Below are 23,616 nucleotides of genomic sequence, written 5' to 3' on the forward strand. Positions count from 1 at the left end.
AGGAGAGGAACTTGCCTGGGGCTGCACGCTGACTGGCAGGACTGAAACCTGAGCTCACTCCATCTGGCTCCAAAGGCTACAGCCCCAGACCGCGGCCCTGCACGCTGTCTCTTCTACTGACAAAGTAAAAGGTTCCTTTAAAAGTAATACGCTGTGATAAACAAAGTGCCCCCCAAACAAATGAAACCGTTTCAGAATATATACAAACAGAGTATGACAGCAGTTCAACTCATCCAATTCATTTTTTTTTTTAAGAAAAAATTTTTTTTGCTGTGGACCATTTTTAAAGTCTTTATTGAATTTGTTACAAGATTGTTTCTGCTTTCTGTTTCGGTGTTTTGGCCAGGAGGCACATGGGATCTTAGCTCCTCAACCCAGGACTGAACTCATACCTTCTGCACTGGAAGGCAAGGTCAACCGCCAGGGAAGTCCCACTCCAACTTATTTTTAAATGAGGAAATTGAGGCCCAGGAAAGGAGAGAGACTTGCCCACGGGCAGGGAGGTGGCATAAAGATCCACGCTTCTTGATTTCAGTGGCTCTACATTCATTGATGGCCTTCCCTGGTGGTGCAGTGGTAAAGAATTCATCTGCCAATGCACGAGATACAGGTTCAATCCCTGTGTCGGGAAGGTTCTCTGGAGAAGGAAATGGCAATCCACTCCAGTATTCTTGCCTGGAGAATTCCATGGACAGAGGAGCCAGGTGGGCTATGTTCACGGGGTTGCAAAGAGTCGGACCCGACTTATCAACTGAACAACAACATTCATTTACATTCTCTACAGACAGGGAAGCCTGGCATGCTGCAGTCTCAAAAGGTCTCAAAGAGTCGGACATGACTGAGCGACCGAATTGAACTGAACTGAATGTTTCATACAAAGCATAAGGATGTGGGTATTTTTATTATTACAAAAAAACAGGTTAGGAATAATCTGAAATTAAAACTCAATCCATTTATTCTTCACATGAAAATGGTGGTAAAAGGCAGCTGGGGATGTGATCCTGTCCCCAAGACAAGGAATCCAGAATGACCATCTGGAGACCCCTTAAAGAACATCTGCTCCGAGTCCCCGCTAAGCAGAGGGGGAAACTGACCTGCCAGCATCAGCATGATTTTAATGACTGTTGGAAGATAACATTACACCAGTAAAATCAACCCTTTGTAACATAAATGGCTGTATTTACAACTGTAGTATAAATGTGAAGTCTTGTAACAGCTTCAGGTAATAACCCTTCTTAAATGCAGAGGAGGGAAATGCAAAAGGTAATGGTCAAAATATCACATTGCACCTGCAGTTCAAGATCAAGCAAGCATCCGCTATGCTCTTCATATACCAGCATCCTTTTCTTTTAACAACTGGAATCAGTTTGGAGCTGCCCCTCATGAGGCCCCACACCTCCCGGCCCCGTGCATGTGACCTAAGCTGGGCCAATTGGATCATTTTAAGGGAATGATTGACATTAAGGGAGGAGGACTCTCTCTTCCCTTGGGATCAAGACCCAGAACAGCCACCAGGCCTGGACCATTTCTCCTGCTGCACAGGGGCCACTTGGGGCCAAACACAGAGGAAAGAGAAAAGAGAAAAGAAAAGAAGCTATGGCTTCAACTCTGGATCCAGCCACACCTGAAGCTGGCAACCCCTGCACTTCCTAGTTCAGAGAGCCAAGCAATTCCCCTTTTGCTGCAATATGTTAGAGTTTACAAACAAATGAATTATAACCAACACGCCCAACTGAAGTCTTTCCACCAAAGAATCATTTCCCCAAACCACCCTCTACCCACTTCACCAAACTGAGAAGAGTTTTAGATGTAACAGGAACTTTGCAGACTGCTACCAGGGACAGAGTTGCCTTCGGGGGTGATTTTAAAAGCTCTGGAATTTTTGGACAATGGCGGTGACCGCCCAACACTAAAGGTACGTCACACCACTGAACCGCACACTAAAAGGGCTAACATTTTATGTTATTCCATTTTACCACAGTCTTAAAAATGGAAAAACAGGGGCTCTCCAAGATTCAAAAGACCGCCCCCACTGGACATGCCCCAGCAAACACCCTCTCCCAGTGTGTGCTCTTCTTACGGCCACGCCGGGCTGGCTGAGAGGACTAAGTGTGGATGGTGGAGTCCAGCAGGAGACCTCTGGTCATGGACATGCATTCTTCTGCATTTTCCATTCTATTGCCACAATGGAGACCCTTGAAGGCTGGTTAACCATTAAAGCTTCCAATTGTCCGGGAGAAAAACAGCCCGAGGGGTTGAGTAGGCGGCTGCCCAAAGAAAGGGTGCCACTGCTGGAGAGGGCTCCAGCCGCAGTATTCGCTGGTAATGCTGATTAGGCTAGGAAGTGAGTGACGTTTATGGAACATTTACCACATCCCAGGCATAGTGCTAGCCCTTTAGGAGGTAATTTGACAGCCTATACCTTTTTTTTTAAGATGCAAGATAAATATGTATATATATTTTAATTTTGGGCTCAAATATTTTAAAATTTCATTTTATTTATTTTTGGCCACACCAGCACATGTGGGAACTTACTTCTCTGGCCAGGAATTGAACCTGCGCCCCCCTGCATTGGAAGTGAAGAGTCTTAACCACTGGGCCACCAGGGAAGTCCTAGCCTATTTCTTTTTAAAGCGATTCTCACCCCTGTTAACTCCGGAATGCTCCCCCTCCTGAAAAGGCTCTCTAAAGAAACAATTCAGTGTAGGATGGGAAGGAGCTGCACGTATTAAAATGTTGGTTAGAACATATTAATTTATAACAATAAAAATGGGAAGCAACTCAAGAGGCCAACACCAGGGGGATTTTCATTCCATCACAGTACACTTGTGAAACGGGACGGTCAGCAGCCAGAAAAATGTTCATCACAAAGACTCTGCAGACACATAATTTATGTAATTACGTTACGTTCGGAAAAAAGAAGCTGATTAGGTGTGATTCATAGGCTGTGACTGTAGCAATGCAGAGGGGAGTGAGCTCACCCACAGGACTGGTAGGAGAGATGGAAAAATCAGCCGTAATAATGGAATGATAGGAGTTCTCTCCTGTTATTATTTTTTAATAGAAGTTTTATTGGGGGATAGTTTTGGATTTAGAGGAAAGTTGCAAGAGACAGCACCAAGAGTTCCCACGTACCCCACGGCCATTTTGACAACTATGAACATCTTCAGTTACCATGGTATGTTTGTCATAGCCAGGAAGCCAACACTGGAACAGGACTACTAACTAAACCCCAGACTTCATTCCAATTTCACCAGTTTCTCTATCCGAGGATCCAATCCAGGACACCACTCTGCACTCACCAGATTTGTGTGCGTGTGCGTTTCTTGTTTTTTAGGATGCAATGGCTTTTTGTATATTCTCAGAGATGAGCAACCAACACCACAGATTTTAGAACAGTTTAGAATATTTTCATCACCTCTAAGGAAGCCCTGTTGGAGAAGGCAATGGCACCCCACTCTAGTATTCTTGCCTGGAAAATCCCATGGACAGAGGAGCCTGGTGGGCTCCAGTCCATGGGGTTGCTAAGGGGCGGACACAACTGAGCGACTTCACTTTCACTTCTCACTTTCATGCATTGGAGAAGGAAATGGCAACCCACCCCAGTGTTCTTTCCTGGAGAATCCCAGGGACGGGGGAGCCTGGTGGGCTGCCATCTAGGGGGTTGCACAGAGTTGGACACGACTGAAGCGACTTAGCAGCAGCAAGGAAGCCCTGTACCAGTTAGCCATCCACTCCCTATCATGGGTTTTGGGAAATCCTTCTGCAACATGGAGATCCCTTTGGTAGTAGAAACCCTCTCCCCTCCACCTCCTTTCCCCAGTTTATCGTTCTGGAATTTGGATTTTTTTTTTTTATAATTTTACTGATTTGCTTTTGAAGACAATGCTGGGTCTTCACCGCTGCATGGGCTTTTCTCTAGTTGTGGGGAGCCGGGGCTACTCTCTAGTTGTGGTGCGAGGGCTTCTCATTGTGGTGGCTTCTCTTGTTGAGGAGCGTGGGCTCCAGCACGCACGGGCTTCAGTGGTTGCGGCTCCCCAGCTCTAGAGTCCAGGGTCAATAGTTTTGGTGCACAGGCTTAGTTGTTCCACAACATGTGAGATCTTCCCGGACCAGGGATCGAATTCATATCTCCTATACTGGCAGGCAGATTCTTTACCACTGAACCACCAAGGAAGCCCTAGAATTTTTTTTTTTTTTCCTCAGCATGACCCCATGCCCTAGCTTCAGATGAACTGCTTTGGAAGTTTCCAATAGTGTCAATTTTTGTTATGTTCAAAATGCAAAAAAAAAAAAAACTTCAAAATGGGAAGCTCTACAAGTAGAGCTGTTTAGAAGAAGTCCAGGGACAAAACCAAGGGTACACCATTTTCCCCTCTTCCTCTCAGTCTAATAGGGACACAGGAGTAAATCAGCCATCACCAGCTACCCAGTCTAAGGATCTGTGCCATTGCTGATGCAGCCTTTGTCATTCTAGGGTCATCAAAGTCATCTTTTTTTTTTTTTTTTCAAAGTCATCTTTAAACTCCTGCTGGTGCCCATGTGATTGACATTTATTCATTCATCAAGTGTCACTGCGCTCCTACTGTGTGCTAGACACCATTCAGTGGGCACTCGTGAACTTTCCCATTACCACTTTTTCATGGTCATGGCTGGAAGCCCTCCATCACCCACAGGAAGTGGCGCCATTTTGGTCATTCCTCTAGCCCCCTTCTCCATGAGCTGCCTGCCCCACCCAGAAAGGTAGATACCAGCCACCACGTTTCTAGTCAGGATCACAAATGCAGCTACCATGCTCAAAAAGCAATTCAGGGTATCTCTCACCAGCCTCGTTAGTGGTCCAGGGACTTAGCATGACACGTTCAAAGTCACGGACCAAGGAGCCAAGCCAGCCCCTTGTGTCCCTACCGGATGGTGGCCCTTTGCGGAATGTGACCCCCACCCCCCAGACCCTAAGAGAACACAAAGACAGTTACCTGCACCACCTCCTTCACCAGGGTCTTGTCGGTGCCGGTCTTAGCGCGCTGCAGCCCGCTGACATTCTCGCCGATCCATGTGATGAGGGCGAACTTGGACCTCTTGCTCATCGCATCCCCAGTGGTGAAGCGCACAAAAGCAAACAGTCGGACGTCATCTGCACCAACAGCAAAAGGAGGGCAAGGTGCTCAGTTAGAACACCCAGATCCACACCCCCAGGTGGGGCTGTGAACCTCAAGGGTGCCCAGAGTGACACAGAAGGAGCCACCATTCCCTCCTTTGGTCCCAACAACAGTGCTGCAGGTGGAGATGCCCACTTCACAGACGGGAGGCGGAGGCGCACAAGGGCCCCGGGATGCTCTGCACAGGCAGCGGGAGCCCAGGCCTCTCTGACTGCCACGCCTGCCACCCTGCCCTCCCCTCAAACAGTCACATCTCAAATTCTGAATCTGATTTAGGGAGCAAAAGGTTGTCAACTGTTTTTATCCCAAATCTTTGAGGCCCTATTTGGAACAGGAAAGACACACAGTAGAGAGATAGGAACTGAGCTGGGGTCAGGGGGCAGGGAACAAAGACAGTGGCCCTCCTTCTGGCCTGGGATTCAGCTTGGGGCCCCCTGGGCATTCTTAGATTGTGGCCAATTAGGCCAATAAAGAATTCTGAGCATTTTTCCACTAGGTGTGTTATGCTTGTTATATGGTGTGTGTGTGTGTGTGTGTGTGTGTGTGCGCGCGTGTGCATGTGCACATGTTTGTGTCCACTTCGGCACTCCAGTCATTTGAGGCTGGGTGGTTCTTCCTGGTGGGGTCGTCTCGTGCATTGGAGGACACTGAACCGAAACCCTGGCCTCCGCCTACTCCATGCCAGTATCACACCCCTCACCCCAGGATGACAACCAACAATGTCTCCAGCCACTACCCAATGTCCCCTGGGGAACGGAACCACCCCCAGCCACTGCCAGAGGAGCACAAATTTCTAGACATACTTTATGTCCCCATTTAATCAGGACCCCTTTGAGTTCTGCACCAAAATCCAGCACTTTTTGCTGAGGGCATCACATATCCTTACTCAGATTAATCCCTAAACAGTTCACATGTCAACTGCAGTTATCAGTGAAGTCTTGATTCAGCCCCTCCCTGGTGATGGCCGGGACGCGGGTAGCTGCTTACTCTGTTCAGTCGCTCACTTGTGTCTGAAACTCTTTGCAACCCATGGACTGCTGCACGCCAGGCTTCCCTGTCCATCACTAACTCCTGAAGCTTGCTCAAACTCAAGTCCATCGAATCGGTGCTGCTGGTTTGGGGTTATTCATCCTGTACCTGCCCCTTGACTCAGCTCATGCTCTCAAACAGCTTTTTCTTGCTGGCTCTAGGATTTCTCAGGGACCTAATGACTCATGGAGCTGTGTTTCCCAAGCACTGTGTGTATCTGAATCACCTGACATCTCACTTAAATGCAGATTCCAATTCGGCAGGTCTAGGATGGGACCCTAGGGTCTGCATTCCTAACTAGTTCTGAGGTGATACTGATGCTGTTAGTCAAAGGATCACACTTTGAGGTTTCATGACTTTACTTTAAAACCAGGCATCTTGGGCTTCCCTGGTAGTCCAGTGGTTAAGAATCCACCTGTCAATGCAGGGGACACAGGTTTGATCCTGCTCTGGGAAGATTCCACATGCCAAGATGCAACTAAGCCTCTTCAGCACAACTACTGAGCTTGCACTCTGGAGCCCATGAGCTGCAACTACTGAGCCCATGTGCCACAATTACTGAAGCCCTCACGGCCTAGAGCCTGCTCTACAACAAGAGAAGCCACCGCAATGAGAAGCCTGAGCACTGCAACTAGAGAGTAGCCCCCGCTCTCTGAAACTAGAGAAAGCCCTCAAGCAGCAAAAAAGACCCAGCGCAGCCAATAAATAAATAAATAAACAAACAAAAACCAAGGTGTCTTGATCCTAAAATCATTCCAGGTGCCTCCATGTGGCATCCCACACAAAGACCCAAGACCACCAGCCCTCTGAGTGTGATGGAGACAATCCACACGGGCTGGTTAGTACCTGAAAGCCCAAGTTCACCCTAGACAACAAGCCAGCCAGTCTACCAGGGAACCATCTGCCCTGGGGGAGCTAAGACACAGCCCTGGACAGGGCATGGACTCCAGATTCAAACTCTACATCCAGGAATTTCTTAAAGGAAACAGATCACAATCACCATTCACACTGACACAGCACTCTTCAGTTTATGGGTTAGTATTCATCGGGTCTTCATAAGGATGTGGGGAGGTGGGCCATGGGATGCATCATGGTCACCATCATCTACATCCAAACCACCATTTGGGAGATGAAGCCAGGAGGTCGTGTGACGTGCCCAAGGTAGCGCACCAAGGACAAGCCAGCCTGGAGCCAAGGTATGTCTCGGGTGTGTCTGCCCAGCCCTCCTCCTTGAGGGAACCGCCCCCACCCGGCCACAGGAGCCTGATCACAGGGGTCAGTGGGGGACAAAGTGGTGAAGACAGAGAAGAAAGACGGGTCTCAGGGTCACTTCATGGGCCAAATTAACATGGCTTAGTGACCGACATACATCTCACATGTATGGATGTGAGAGCTGAACCGTAAAGAAGCCTGAGTGCTGTAGAATTGACACTTTCAAACTGTAGTGCTGGAGAAGACTCTTGAGAGTCCCTTGGACAGCAAGGTGATCAAACCCGTCAATCCTAACGGAAATCAACTCTGAATATGCACTAGAAGGACAGATGCTGAAGCTGAAGCTCCAATCTTTGCCACCCGATGCGAAGAGCTGACTCACTGGAAAAGACCCTGATGCTGGGAAAAACTGAGGGCAAGAGGAGAAGGGGGGGACAGAGGATGAGATGGTTGGATGGCATCACTGACTCAATGGACATGAGTTTGAGCAAACTCAGGGAGATGGTGAAAGACAGGGAAGCCTGGCGTACTGCAGTCCATGGGGTCTCAAAGAGTCAGATATGACTTAGCAACCGAACAAGTGACCAACTGGCTATGGGAAATGAGGAAGGAGAAGTCTGGGAACAGGAGACCACATGAGTGCCATCTCTAACTCCTTGAGGAACCTGACTTAACCCCCAAACACCTGAGCCTCAGTTGGCCTCATCTGAAAAATGGGGTGATTTTATGGTCCTCCTCATTTTTTTTAAGGAGGTAAACATCACACCATAAAAAATCCACCATTTTAACTGTTTTAAAGCATACAAGTCAGTGGCACTTAGGACATCCACAATATGGTGCCATCATCACCACAGTCTACAGAACATCTGCATCATCCCCCAAAATAACCCACTACTAAAAAAAAAACAAAAAAAAAACCCTACTCACCAGTTGTCACTCCTCACCCACCCCTATTCCCCTAGACCCCTACCCACCAGCCATCACTCCTCACCCTTCCCCCATCCCCCCAGTCCTAAGCAACCACTCAGCTAGTTTCTGTCCCTGGATTTGCCTTTTCTGGACATTTTACAGATGGAAGGGATCCTACACTATGCGGTCTTTTGTGTCTGCCTTCTTTCAGCTCAGCATGTTGGCAAAGTTCATCCACGTGGTAGCATGATCGGCACTTCATTCTTTTTTTTTTTTTATTAATAGCTTGAAGCTTTTATTTATTTATTGGCTCCACTGGGTCTTCATTGCTTTGCAAGGGCTTTCTCCAGTTATGGCAAGCAGGGGCTGCTCTTTGTTGTGGTGTGCAGGTTTCTCATCACGGTGGGTTCGCCTGTTGTGGAGCAGAGTCTAGGTGCACGGAATTCAGCAGTTGCGGTGTGCTGATTCTCGGGCTCGCAGGCTTCAGTAGTTGCAGCTCACAGGTTCTAGAGCTCCGGCTCAGTATTTGTGGCACAATGGCATGTCAGTCCGCAGCATGTGGGATCTTCCTAGACCAGGGATTGAACTCATGGCCCCTGCATTGGCAGGCAGATTCCTATCCACTGCACCACCAGGGAATTCTGGTACTTCATTCCTTTCATGGCTGAATAATACTCCATTGTATGGATGGACCACATTCTGTTCTATTCATCCATGCACCCACTGATGGACTTTTGGGATATTTCCAAATCAGGTAATTTTATACCTTTCTTCTATATCAGCCGCAAGGATAAAATGGGATGCTGTGAAAGCTGTCTGGCCTGACCTGGTAGAACCTTCTCCCTGGAGTGGAGCTGCGGGTGAGGTGCAAGCACAGGAAATGAGGCTGGTGGGGCTGAGGAACTGAAACTCACACAGCCACGCATGGCTGGTACAGGAGCCCTTTCGTTCCCCAGTATTTCCCGGCACTGGAGGCTGAGTTTGGGAAGCCAGCACACTCTTCTGAGTAGTGTTACTGGAGGAACAGGAGAAGCAGTTCCAAAGTGTTTAATTAAATTGCAGCGTTGACTTGAGGGGTAGGCGGACCACACATCTGATGCCTCCTGACTTGCTAATGCCAAGACAACACCAGCAAAGAACTCGCAGCCTGTTTCCACAGCAACCACTCTATTTCTCTTTACCTCATTGGTCAGTCTGGATGTTTGGGATCCCGTGACCACACTTGGATCCCAACTGCTCTGTCACTGGCCAAAGCCACTGAGAAAGTTACAAACTGTGTGTCCCAAGTACCCGCCTAGGACCTGTCACAGGACAGATGCCCCATAAGTCAGCCTCACCCCCACCCCCATGGACACGGCTGGCCATAAGAACTTTCAGAAATGCAGGCCAATGTCATTTAAATTGTCACAGCAGGAGAGACCACTTTCCCCGGTGGCTGTTTGGCGCTTATCTGACAATGGTCTGGCTGAGAAGATTGCTGATGTCTTTGAAAATCCATGGGTCACATTTTGCTTACAAATGTCCACTGCGCGGGACGTGATATGACACTGAAAAGTCAGCGGAAAGTCCAACGTGAAAAACCTGTTGGTCGGGGAGACCTTCGCACAGCTGCCCACACAGACCTCCAGCCCCCACACCTCTTGAAGGAGGTTCTAAGCCTGTCTGGCCTCCAACTAGTCAACGAAGGAGGAAGTTCTCATTTAGCCACTAACTTCCCTCCTCTGAACAAACCAGGCAGATCAAACACGGATGTGCACACGGGTGTATCACCTGGAAGGGAGAGCTTGACCTCATCACACACGTGTATGTGAAGCGTGTCTGTGTGCGCCCGTCTGTGTGTGTGTGCATGCTCATGCATGAGTGTGAATGTATGTGCGAGCACCTACACACTAGGATAGCAAACTTGGCTGGAAGATTGGTACCGAGGTTACTGCCACCCCTGGGGTGGCACTCGGGACTCAGTGGCCCATCTTCCCAGTCTGGGGTTGAGGGGGTAGAGCAGTCGAGGTGCAGCTCTGGATAACCCCAATGGGGGGACCCGGGCCCCGAATTCACACCAGGGGACACACCTTGAGCCCCCTCTGAGAGAGGCCCCAGAACAGCTGTCTATACTGCTTGCCCCCTGAACCATTCAGTCTCAACATTCTGGTCTACAGCATCCGGGTTGAGTCCAAGTTTTGGAATCCACTGGAAACTCATCCCCACTCTGTCCCAGCTCTATAATGAGACCAGATTCCTGAATGCCTCTGAGCCTGTTTCCTCATCTGCAAAATGGGTCACATATATTTCATCAGGTATAGTGAGGATTAAATGAAAAAGAAAGAGCCGTGAAAGGCTTGGCTGATGGGGCTGGTGACTAAATTTCTCTCCCCACCTGTCTGGTGAAATGAGGTCCACAGTGGCCTCCACTGCCAAACTCTAGGGGATAGCCTCCTTGCTTTCCAGCCTCTTGGCTGGCTTTCTGCATCCACCAACTTAACGGTCACTCTGCTGGGTATCAAAGTAGGGGCCCTCCTATGCACATGATCATGGAACCACTCGTCTCATGAAGATTTCTTGAGGACCTACTGTGTGCCAAACATAGTGCCAAGCATTAGAGGGCACAGATAAGACCAACAAGGGTCCTGAAGATAACAGAAGCTGTTCACTGCACACTTGCTATGTGGGAGGCGCCATCCTAAGCACTTATGTGTGACTGCACATTTTCTCATCCCAGCCTCTCCATCTGCTCAGCACTGCCCACAATCCCATTTCACAGATAGAGAAACTGAGGCTCAGAGAGGTAAAGTGACAAGAAACCAGACATCTCTTTTCCCTGGTTCCATCTAGAGCAGCAGCTCTCAAAGTGTGTTCCTCGGACCAGCAGCAACGTCATTTCCCAGGAACTCATTAGATCGTGAATTCAGAAACTCTAGGAACAGGGCCACTTTTAAACAGAAGTGAGTTTTTTTAAAAGAGACCCTGGTGGGGATTCTTATGCCTCCATAGCCTGAGAACCACTGAGCTAGAGGAAGAGGTGAGGAGAGGAGAAGATGGGGTTTTCAAATTGGAGGACCTGTTCTCCCCTGGCTGGGAAAGAGGGTGAGACAAGGGTCTTGCGGGCAGAAAAGCTGAAGTGCCCAGAGTTCAGCCCCACCCCCATCCTCCTCACCCGCACCCTTTCATTTTAAGGAAGTGATCGTATAAAGGAGCTTCCTGTATTGTCTGTCTTCTGGATGTTGTAACTTATAGAATTCGAGGCATGGTTCCTTGAGCATATCACCTTCAAAGACCACCGGGACTGTCCCCCAGAGATTCTCCCTCCCCCCGAATGCCACATCCCAAGACAAAGAAGAGTGGTCTCTAGAAAAAGGGATGCTGAATCATGGCACTAGTAAGAGTTTTTCTGTGACCTCTGCATGTCTACTGACATAAGCCGTCACTAACAAGGATTCCCAAATGCATCACAAAACCACACAGAGCCCCATCTCAGGGGAGCCATCAACAATGACAAAACAAGGTCGGGAGCACTGTCCCGGAGGACTGTCAGTGCCACCCACACACTGCCTTTGGGCCCTCACTGTGGCGGCCTCAGTTCAGGGCTGTGAACACCCTCCCCTTCCCGCCCAGGGAGAGTCTTGTTCATGAAGAGATGGTCCTTATAGGGTGTTAACAAAAGTCCCCTCTCAAAAGAACCCAATCCTTTCATTGGTCTATGTAGCCTCATCACAGGTCAAGGATGGATTATCAGTGTGAAACATCTCCTGCACCAGCCAATCCCACAGCCCTAAGGATCCCCAGGACCTAGAGACCCCAGACAGGGCCCACTTGGTTCAAAGTCCTGTTCTTTTCAAGGGTCCTCGCTGTCACATATTAAGTGCGTTAATATGCAGCATGAAGTCACCACATATAAAGTTCTTGGGACGCTGCCTGGCAGAACTGTGCTCAGCAACACCGGCAGTGGTCACTAGGCAGTCTCTCCTCTGCAGCCCCTTCCTCCCCCTGCCCTCCTCTATTCCCCTCCTCAATCCTGCAAGGGGATACGAAGGACAAAGAATGACACAAAAAGAGAGACATGACCACAGAGGGCATGGGAAGGGGAGTGAAGAAAAAAGGGGGGTCAGATTTCTCTGGAATCATCAAGGCCTCAGGGATGAGCTGCTCTAAAAATCTTCCCAAAAACTGAGTGGCACATAATCCCCACCAAGCTCTCGAGGACTCCCTGCCCTCCTCCACACCTCCCAGCCACACGGGATATCTCCTGAGGTTCGGAATCACTGAGAGGCAGAGTCTGACCCGTCATACTTAGTATTCTCACCATGGCGACCCTGACACAGGATTCACATTGATCCAGGGCCCTCATCTTCCCCCCAGAAAGACCCGTCTTCCGCTTTGCCTTTTCCCACAGCTGGCACTGGCCAGAGGACAAAACCCAAAGGAGACTGAGACTGCCATGAGCCAGGCATTGTGACTCACACTTTTGCAAATACTTTGAACAATTTTTTTCATTACACACAAAACACATATGAGGTGTAGAATAACTAGAAATACAAACAAGCCAAAAAAAAAAAAAAAAAAGGCCTCACCACCAAAATAGCCTAGTAAACTCCCTATGGAACCTAAGCAAATCTTTAGGGGCACGTCCTTTGATCTTTTTAGCTGCTTCCATACCTGTCCAATTCATGTCATATCTCCAGTGCCAAGCACATAGCAGGCACCCAACAAAACATCTACCGGTCAACAGAAAGAAAAAAGAGAGAGAGAAGTAACCATTTCATAATTTCCGCCCAACACTGAAGTTCAGAGCAAGACAAAAGAAAGGGGGAAGGAGACAGCAGGAAATTGCCCCAGAGTCAGGCTGAAGCTGCCCTTACCTTATATAGACTCCCTAAGAAGTTATGAAAACAAGGTTCAGTAAGGAAGAAAACAACCCACACACCAAAAAAGCTGAGCTGTCAGCTTCCACCGAGCAAGCTCCCCAGAGTGGGCATGAAAGGAAACAGGAAAGAATTCAAACATCCTGCCGCCTGGGGCAGAGGGACAGCTGGACAGAAGCCACAGCTGCATCATTTCCAGCGGGCTGCTGACAGGGGAGCCCAGGCGGCCACAGACGAGGACCTGGAAGCGGGGAAAACGGTCCCTCTCTCTCTGACACAGAGGACAACGGCTCCATGGATGTGTACACAGTCCTGGCATATGAGCTCTCACAGCCTATGCACATTGATTCTTTGTCCCACCCTTCCTCAAAGCAGGAGACTTCTCAAATGATTCCTTTCCCACTGAATTTTTGTGAAATGAATGACCCCACTTTCCTAGTCTGACACAGAACACGAGAAAATGGAGTACAGGACAGCCAGAGGAAAAGAAAGATGATTACTTCAGTAGAACCCGCAGCAAAGGACCCAATCTGGAGACTGAAACGATCAGGACAGCTACAGGTTTTCCCCCAGTGACAAAGCACCAGAAGTTTTTTTTAAAATGATTACTTTTACTTCCTTAAATGGAAGTTGGTGTGCTACACCCAACTGCATCTCCTGACTTAGAGAACCAGTGGTTGCAACCAGTTCCTGGAGGCTATGAGTACGCGATGGCCTCGTTGACAAGGAGACTCTCTGGAGACACTGAAGGATTCAGCGTCTGATTGTCTGAGCACTAAAGGCCCTGGGGTACACGTTCTGCATTCTCACATAATTTTGCTGTTTCTTCCATTGCTGTTAGTCATTTGACAAACACTTGTTGACAATTTGTGGTTCAAAGACTGCTGAAGAAGATACAATCCGAACCCTTCAATAATATACAATCTAGCAGGGCAAAAAAAAAAAAAAGGAAAAACTAAGCATGTGAACACAGTGAAGTTAGCACCATGACCACAGGCATCACAGGGCAGACGGGAACATCAAAGAAATAAAGAAATTAACTCTGCCTGGGGGACAGTGATCAGGGCAGGCTTCACAGAAGCGGCGATGTTTGATCTGGGTCTTGAAGGATGACCTAGAATTCATCTAGCTAACAGGATAAAGAGGAAGAAGGGGGCTATGTTAACAACTTAAGGGCTAAATTATAACAGAACTCCAAAGACAAGAGCACCAGCTTCAGTGGGCAAGTTCAAAACACCTTCCTCTACCAGCCGCTGTTTCTGACTGGCCACAGGCTAGACCGGCATATAATTAGCTTATTATTACTGTGCGTAAAACAAGAGTTGAACGTCTCAGAATGACATCACTTGGGGCTCCTGCAGTCTGCTCACCCCTACACCAGGAGGACAGGCATTTTGTCCCCTAGGAGGACATCTCCAGTACCCAGGATGGTGCCTGACACACGACCCACACTCAATAAACATTTCTTGAGTAAATGAGGAGCCTCTGCCCATCTATCTTAGCAGCTTAGAACCATTTTGGTCCCCAGTCCTCAGCTGGGTCACTTCAATGGGAGATTCTGTCTTATAAGAATAAAACCAATCCCCTCCCCAGATTTAAAGGTGTGCCTTCTAACGAAGAGACCGGCAGAAATAATCAGATGTGAACAGACAGGTAGCAATTGATTGATCTGGACAAAGGTGCCCTGTAAATAAAAGCGCAGGGGAAGGGCAGCCCAACACCACGGTGTTGCTAGGATCAGCAATGCCTGCATCACTGGGCCTTCTTCTCTCCCTTCCCTGCTCACATCACCAAGCACGGGGCCCCAGAAAAGCAAAGCAGACATCAGCCCTCAGCAGCTCAGAGAGCCAGGAGGCACAGCTTCAAGCCCTGGCTCTGCCTCTTTCTGCTGTGTGACCAGGGACCCATGGCATCCCCTCTCTGATCCTCAATGTTCTAAGCTGGGGGTGGGAGGGGTAGCTTCTCGGTCCCTGTCTCAGAGCCCCCTGCGTGGTGGGGACAAACACACAAGTAGGTTTCACCCCGCTGTGGCTGTTGACACTTGCAGCCCTCGAGTTCGCCCACACATTTACAGCTGACTCATCCCACTCTTTTATTGATTCACATAGCTACTAACCCACATGAATATCCAAGACAGACTTTCCTGCTTTAAGGACCCACTTCTGAGGAAAGGTCGCAGGCAACGTAATAGCTCAGTGCCAGGCGCTGGGCTGGAAGATGAAAACCCACCCATGGGGACTGGTGCTGGGGCTCCTTATCAATCCTCATCAGACTCGTGGAAAGGAAAGCGCAGAACTGAACCTGGCACAGAGCCAGAGGCACTAAAAATGGCACAGGGTGACGACAAGGATGTGGACGACAATGGCGGAGCGCAGGAGGCGGGAAACGAGAGCGCACGAGATCAAGTTCGCGCGCGAGACCGCGAGATCAAGTTCACGCAGGCGCATGTGGCGGGGCTGAGCGCATCTGGGGCACGTGGACCTGCACAGCCGCCCTGGCGAAAGGCAAGTCTGACATGAAGGGGAAAATGGCACAACCAGAGGACCTGGGAATGAACCACAGGAAGGCCAAGGGCTAAATTCCACAAGGTCGTGGACAAAAGTCATGGGGATAAAATGCAGGCTGTTCAGGCAAAATCAGAGTCATGGCCATGGCCCTGAGCCCCACCCCTGACCCCATTCCCTGCACACCGCGAGGCCATCACCCTGCTGGATTTCTGCACTCCTCCTACCCCTTTTCTTCTTTACGTTTTAAAAACTGAGAGGTTTACATACCATAAAATTCACCCCTTTTAAGTGTAAAGCTCACTGGTTTTTAGTATATCCACGAGGTTGTGCAACCATCACCATTGTCTACCTTAGAACATTTTTATCTCCCCATAAGGAGACCTGGTGCCCATGAATAGTCACACTTTGTCCCTCATCCTCACTACTGGCAACCACTAAATCTGCTTTATATCTCCATGGATTTGCTTGTTCTGGAAACTTGAAATAAATGGAATCACACGACATGTGACCTTTCACGTCTGACTTTTCAGCATAATGTTTCACTCAGCAACATGTTTTCAAGGTTCACCCAGGTTGTCTCATGAATCAGTACTCCATTCCTTTATATGGGTGATTAATATTCCATTCATGGATGGACCACATTTTGTGTATCCCTTCATCAGCTGATGAACATTGGGTGGTTTCCACTTTGGGGCAACTGTGGATCATGCTGCTGTGAACATTCATGCACAAGTTTTTGTGTGTTTTCATCTCTCTCAGGTAGACACTAAGGCGTGAAACAGCTAGGCTTAGCCTTTCAGGACCTGCCAAACTGTTTCCCACGGTGCCTGCACCAGCTCTCTTTCCCCCCAGCATTGCACGAAGGTTCTGACTCGCGACACCTTACAACACCTGTTATCACAGCCCCCTAGTGTGTGTGAAGTCACATCTCATTGTGGTTTGATTTCCACTTCCCAAATGACTACTAATGCTGAGCATCTTTGCATGTGTTTACTGGCCATGTGTATGTCTCCTTTGGAGAAATGTCCATTCAAATCTCTTGCCCATTTTCCACTTGGGTTACCCATCTTGTTGAGTTGTATGAGTTCTTTACAGACTCTGGAAGCTGGACCATTACAGGATGCATGGTCTGAGGCCCTCCCCTTTTGCTGGAGTCATTCCTCACCCAGGTATCCACATGCCTGGTTCCTTTTCATTCAGGTCTTGCCTTCATGTCCCCTCCCCTTTAGGCCTCCCCTGACCCCCCTGGCTAACAGCGGCCTCCCCACAATGTGTCTGTGGCCCACTGCTTCATTTCATTTTCTTAACACTCATCTCATTCTGAAAAGATCACATTTGCTAGCTTGTCTATTAGCTGCCCCTGCATTTTCTGTGAATGTAAGCTCTGTGATCTGGATCGTTCAACTTCCCTAGTGTCCAGAGTCCCTGGCATATAGTAGGCCCTCAAAGTACATTTGTTGGATAATGAGTGTAACAAAGTGCCAAAGAAGAAAAGTTACTTTCCCCAAATCAAACACATGGCAGTTAGATTTTGCCAAATCAAGACCAGAGCAAGTGATGTAAATCAACTATATTTCAATATATATATATATATATATTAAAAAATGGGCTTCCCTGGTTGTCCTGATAAGACACATAAGAATGGATAAGAATTCACCTGCCAATGTAGTGGGCATGGGTTCAATCTCTGGCTCGGGAAGATCCCACATACCACAGAGCAGTTAAGCCCATGTGCCACAACGACTGAGCCCACGTGCTGTAACTACTGAGCCCACGCACCTAGAGCCCATGCTTCACAACAAGAGAAGCCATCACAATGAGAAGCCCTCGCACCGCAGCTAGAGAGTAGCCCCTCCTCGCCGCAACTAGAGAAAGCCTGTGCGCAGCTGCAGCAACCAAGACCCAGCGCAGCCAAAAATAAATAAAGTTTAAAAACCAGTGCAAGTGGCATTCCAGTTCAAGGCTACAGGAGCTCACCAGAGTGAACACAGGTCCTCTTTGATCAGGCAGGGGCCTCATAGCGGCTGCACAAAGTCTGACTCTTTTTCCTCCTCCCCAGAAGCCCCAGCATGTGACCCAGAGGGGCCCCTGGCCAGCCCCTGGCTAGCAGCTTCCTTGATTTTCAAATTCTGAACAATACACTCCATTTTAGAGTCAGGGTAGAATTATAGCCCAAGAAAGGGAAAAAAACTACTTCCGGGTCAGATCAGATGACCTCCAAGGGCCATCCTTTCAGTCAAAAGCAGCAGAGTCAGAAATCTTTCCTAGGAAAAATGGAGGCGTTTGAATTAAGGAGTGTTGCTCCCCAGAGACCATCACAGGTTTTCCACTTGAACAAAGGCAGAAAAATTACCTCTGAGCTATGTATTCTTAGAAATGTGCCTCCAGCCAGAGGCACAGGCCTCCGGTCTGCCCCTTGGCTTTCAGAAAAAGAGCTTGTGGAAAACTGTTCAGAGAATAGCTTCTAAGAGTTCTTATTACAAGGAGAAAAAAAATATTTTTTCTGTTCTTTTTATTGTATCTATACCAGAGGATGAATGTTAACTAAGCCTATTAAAGTCATCATTTCATGATACATGGAAACCAAACCATCATGCTGTACCCTTTAAGCTCATACAGTGGTGCATGCCAATTATTTCTCAACAAAACTGGGGGAGGAAGGAGCAGGGAAAAAAAGAAAAGAGCTCGCCCGTGGTCTTCCCTCCTTGTTTCAAAAGAATTTCAGCTGCACATGTTGAGAAGCAGCAGGGTGTCAGGAGTGGTGGCCAGAAGGGCAGACACTGGGTAAGGAACACGGTTCCACCTCCACGCAACCCGGGGTCGGTGCTTTCTCGGCTCTGAGCCTCAATTTTCCTGTCTGTGAAATGGGAATGACAATAGGACCTTGGTACCACATGGGGCCATGGTGTCATGAAATAAAGTGGGGATTAAATGACTCTGGCTGGCAAGACAGTGGCCCCCAAAGATGTCCATACACTAATTCCCAGAACCTGTGACTCTGTGACTGGACACGGCAAAGGGGACTTTACAGGTGTGATTAAATTGAGGGTCTCAAAAAATAAATAAATTAAAAAAAATAAAATAAATTGAGGGTCTCAGCATGGGGAGATTGTCCTGGATGACTAAAGTGGGCCCACTCAATATCGAAGTGAGGAAGGGAGAAGAATCAAAGAGATGGCTTCATAAGAAGGACTCATCCAGATACTGCTGGCCTTGAAGATGGAGGAAGGGGCCACAAGCCAAGGGATGCAGAACCTGTAGAAGCAGAAAAAGGCAAAGAAACAGATTCTCCTTTCAAGCCTCTGGAAGGAATACAGTCCTGCCCACACCTTTATGCTAGTTCAGTGAGGTTGATTTTGGACTTCTGCCCTCCAGACTCTAAGATGAGAAATTATGTTGTTTTAAACCACTGAGCCTGTGGTCATTGGTTACAGCAGACACAGGAAACTGATACAATGACCTCAGCACAATTCCTGGCACAATAAAAGCCCAGTGTTCATCATTATTTTTAAGGATTATGATAACTTATGATTGGCAAGGACAGTTATAGAAATGCACAGATGATTAAAAAAAAGAATAAGTGCATGAGGAAAAATGAGACAGATGACCAGAAATTAAGTCCAGAACTAAAACAGGATGTCAGGCAAGTTAATTTCAAATGAAACTGATGAAACAAAACACAAAATGCTGAGGTTAACAGCCCTGCCTTACACACAAGCCTCTGGGGACTTGGCCCTGCTGAGGCCACTGAGCAGAATCCCAAAAGCCAAGGCATCAAACTCAGCTGGAGAGGAAGACACCTAGGGGCTCCAGGGCAGGAATGTGGGCCAGAGGCCAGAGGGGGACAAGGGTTTCAGAGCCTCAGCACCTAAAGACTCTCCATACAAGCCACTGGGCTGTTATGTTGGCAGAGGGCACGGTGGGCTGTCCAGGGGTGAGCTCAGCTCTCAAACATCTCAGGGGACCGTGTTCATTCATCTATTCAACACACACTTGGGGAGATCAGGTATTGTTCCAGGTGCTGATGACACAGCAGAGAACCAGGCCAACCAGGCTTCTGCCCCGAGGAGCTCAGATTCTATCCAGCAGGAGAGTCAAACACCAGATACCGAAACGCTCCTATTTTAGATATAGTTTGCGGAGTTGCTAAGGGCTTGCTACCCATGACTTGGGTCCACATAAGAGAGTGACATAACCACTGGGGAAAAAGAGATTAGGACCAGGTAACCGTGAGGGGTGAGGATGCTCCACTGAGGTTACCACCACCAGAGAGACAAAAGTCCTTCTTTCCAGGATCTCACCGTGGAATTGAAGAAACAGATGCACACATAATCACCACAGAATGGGATGAACATCACAAAGGCAAGGAGGCCATCTGGGTGGAGGGGATATTTACACTGGGCCTTGAAAGATGTATAGAAGTCCTCCAGCAAAGCAAGACCAATGAGGACTGGCCAAAAGAAGGAAAACTGTGCACAAGTTCCAAGGAAGGGGGAGGGCAGGGCAGTGCAGCATGGGGGAAGGCTGGGAGCCTCGGACACAGATCTGGATTCAAAGTCCAATTTCTCTACCTACTGCACTATCTCAAGCAAGTGATTTTTTATTATTTTATTATTGAATGAAAGATTATTTAAGTTCTGTAGTGCTTTACAATCTTCAAAAGTTTCCCACATGATATCATAAAATCCCATAATAATCCTTTTTCTCCCATTACCCCTATCTTCCCCAGTGGCTCAGTGGTAAAGAATCTGCCTGCAATGCAGGAGACCTGGGTTCGACCCCTGGGTTGGGAAGATTCCCTGGAGGAGGAAATAGCAACCCATTCCAGTATTCTTGCTTGGAGAATGCCATGGACAGAGGAGCCTGGCGGGCTACAGTCATGGGGCTGCAAAGAGTCGGACAAGACTGGAGCGACTTAGGACAAACCCCTCACTGGCCGCTCCTCCCTCCGTCCCCTCTTCCCACTGGTGACCACTAGTTCGTTCTCTGTCATCTGTGAGTCTACCAAACAAGAGACTTTGGACTCTGAGAAAACAATCAGATTCCTTATCAGTAAAATGGAGATGACCCCTACTCTGGTGTCATTGTTCTTATTACATACACACTCCTCACGGGTAAGAAAAATTAGATGAGCTAATACAGGCCAAGTGCCTACCTAGTGCAGGGCAGTTGGCATCCATGGGGTCAGAATCATGCATTGGGATGTGCATGAGAGGGGCGAGCTGCTGAGCATCCCATCCTAACGGGCATTCCGGGCCATTTCTAAGCATTTTGACCTTGTGGGCAAAAGCAACAAAAAGTTAAGGGGAGAGAAAAGCTCTCCCCACCTCCCCACCACTACCTGGACTGCAAGCTCACCAAGTTCAGAAGGGGTCAACTCAATCCTGGGCAAAGGGCTGGCACTCAAGAAATGCTCCGGAGAAGGAAAAGACAGGGTCAAGGGTGGAGCCCGGGAAACACCCACACTTCTGGGGCACGAAAGGGAAGCAGAACCAGCAGACAGAAGTGAGAGCAGGAGATGAGAAACAGGAAAGGAGAAGTAAGTGAGCTTTGCAGTGCAAAAGCAGACGGAAGGGAAAAACCATGTTTTTAGTAACTGGCGGTCGCTGCCGAAGGCTAGAAGGAGGGAAAGTGAAACAAGTACAAAGAAACATCCACTCCATTTGGCCACCAGGAGGTGACCAAAGACCTGGGCACGGGGTGCCAGGCTCCAGATGTGGGGCGGTGGGATGCCAGGATATAACAAGATGAAAAAACGGTGGGAGATGACGACATGGATGTAACATCTACATGATTCATCAGCAATAATTTCCAAAAGCTTGCATTAACGTCTAAAGACTTTCAAAGAGGGAAACTCAATTCATTTCAACTAACTGTATACTTTTGCTGAAGCAGAGACACCCTACTTAGCAGGAAAAGGGACATCCAGCACCCTTCTCCATGGAGGTGTGGCCACAAACTCCACACAAGTGGAAATATCACCCAGAAGAGCTGTTACAAAGCCCACGCATCTTATGACACAAAGAAGCCACAAAACGCGGCTCAGGATCCCCCAACAACACATGCATGAGCCAAGAAGGCAGTAGGAGACTGAATTTTGCAGAAAACTGTGAAGATAATGTTTCCAGAGCACTTCAGGTACCACTGAAGAATCACCACCTAGCATTGTTTCTGGAGCAACAGAAATGATGCATCAATCAATCCCCGTTTGTTGATTGTATGACAGACAGACTGTTTAGCACTTTACAAGGTCCAAAGCCCTGTCACAGATCTACAGCTTCCTTCTGACCTTTGAGTCCCTTTGAGTCACTAGATAATTTCTCTCCTTCCTTTCTCACTCAAATTTCTAAATTTGAGTAAAGCTAGAGGTGGGGAAAATGCATATGTGTAGCTTGGGGGAAAAAATGCCAGTGTGCAGAAGAGCAAAATAGAGAGACCGCCATACATATGTGTGCTGCACCGTTGCACACGCAGAGGCTGTGGACAGTGAGCGAATTTGTCTCTGTCCCAACCTGTCCCACTTGCAGTAATAGTAAAGAGTCTCTCTTTGACCAAACTCTAACCACGCTCTTCCAAGCTCTTTCTCATCTGGGTCTCAACTTCTCGACTTCTGTGTTTGTCTCAGCCTTCGCTGATTTTAGCAAGGATCCCGCCAAGTCAACTGAGCCAGAATTCCCCGTCCGCCATATCTGATCACCCCTCGATATCTAATCAGGCTCCTTGTCCTCACCCTTTCCCGGTGATGTCTGATCCCTGGCATGCCTTCAGCAAGAATCCTGTTAAGTCAGTTTAACCAGCTTCTCCCTTCACCCCAGACCCTTCCTCTGAATAAAGTTGCCTTACTGTTCTTTTTTTTTTTTTGGCTGCACTATGCGCCATGTGGGATCTTAATTCCCCAACAAGGGATCTAACCCATGCCTTCTGGATTGGAAGGTGGGAGTCTTAACCACTGGACCATCAGGGAAGTCCCTGCCTTACTGTTCTTTGACAAGTGTTAGAATGAATGTTGTTGCCTTTAACAGTAAAGACACCCCCGTTTTCCTTAACCATCCCGCTGCCAAACTCAGTCCCTGAGAAGCAGTTGCAAGGTGCTATGTTACTGATACCACATTAATTGAGCACCCACTGTATAGCAGGCACTGCCTATAAGCTTTACGTGTATCATGTCAATTTATCCTCAATTTTAGCAACCCTGTTCCCTGTGTGCAATCAGTAACAGAATCTTACAGATGAAGAAACAGAGAATCTGGGAGACTTGCTCAAGGTCACACAGTGCAGCAAGGCTCCAAGTCAAAGCAAGACACCCTGGCTCTACCATCGATGCTCGTAACTGATTGGCTCTAAAATCTGTACCAACAGAAAACTGGATTCATTCCCAGATGCCTAGATTCTTTCTAAAATAAAAATGCTTGCAACAGAGTATTTTGGGGTCAGTTTATCAATAAAAGATCTGTTAAACAATGTTACATTTATACAACAGATAGATTAGGAGCCACTTTAAGGGCTGGATGATGACAATAAAACATCAGTGCCATGAGAACAGGGGCTTTCTCTGCTTTTAGATTTACCCGCAGTGCCTAGAACAGTAACCTACAGAGGAGTTGATTGAAGGAAGGAAGGAGGAAATGAATGAATGAACAAATTTCTGAGTGTTAAACTATATTTAAATTATATCTGGTTTTTATTCTCTTCCTTTTGCTTAATCTTGCTTTCTGAATATTCTGCAACGGACCTGTATTACTTGTAAGGTGAAGAAAAAAAACATTTCACAGACACCCTGAACCATTGACCCAACACATACTCATGATCTGTAAGCCCTTCCTACAGAGATCAGAGAGATCACACCACCAGTCAGTCTGTCAAATGACTCCTTTCTCCTTTGCCAGCTTAGCCCTGGCTCCTCCCCACTCCCCATGGCTCTGTCAGGGCAACCAGAGACCCTCC

General features: G+C 48.0%; 1 protein-coding gene across 1 annotated transcript in view; it reads right to left on the reverse strand.

Annotated features, from left to right (window-relative positions):
• Nucleotides 1-23,616, reverse strand: part of COTL1 (coactosin like F-actin binding protein 1) — a 43,583-nt gene that overhangs the window by 14,196 nt on the left and 5,771 nt on the right. The window contains exon 3 of the mRNA XM_061138308.1: nt 4,977-5,134. Coding sequence (XP_060994291.1) covers nt 4,977-5,134 — 158 coding nt within the window. The remainder of the gene's footprint in view (nt 1-4,976; nt 5,135-23,616) is intronic.

The sequence above is a fragment of the Dama dama genome, chromosome 4, assembly GCF_033118175.1.
Source record: "Dama dama isolate Ldn47 chromosome 4, ASM3311817v1, whole genome shotgun sequence".
In the NCBI taxonomy this organism is placed as follows: Eukaryota; Metazoa; Chordata; class Mammalia; order Artiodactyla; family Cervidae; genus Dama; species Dama dama.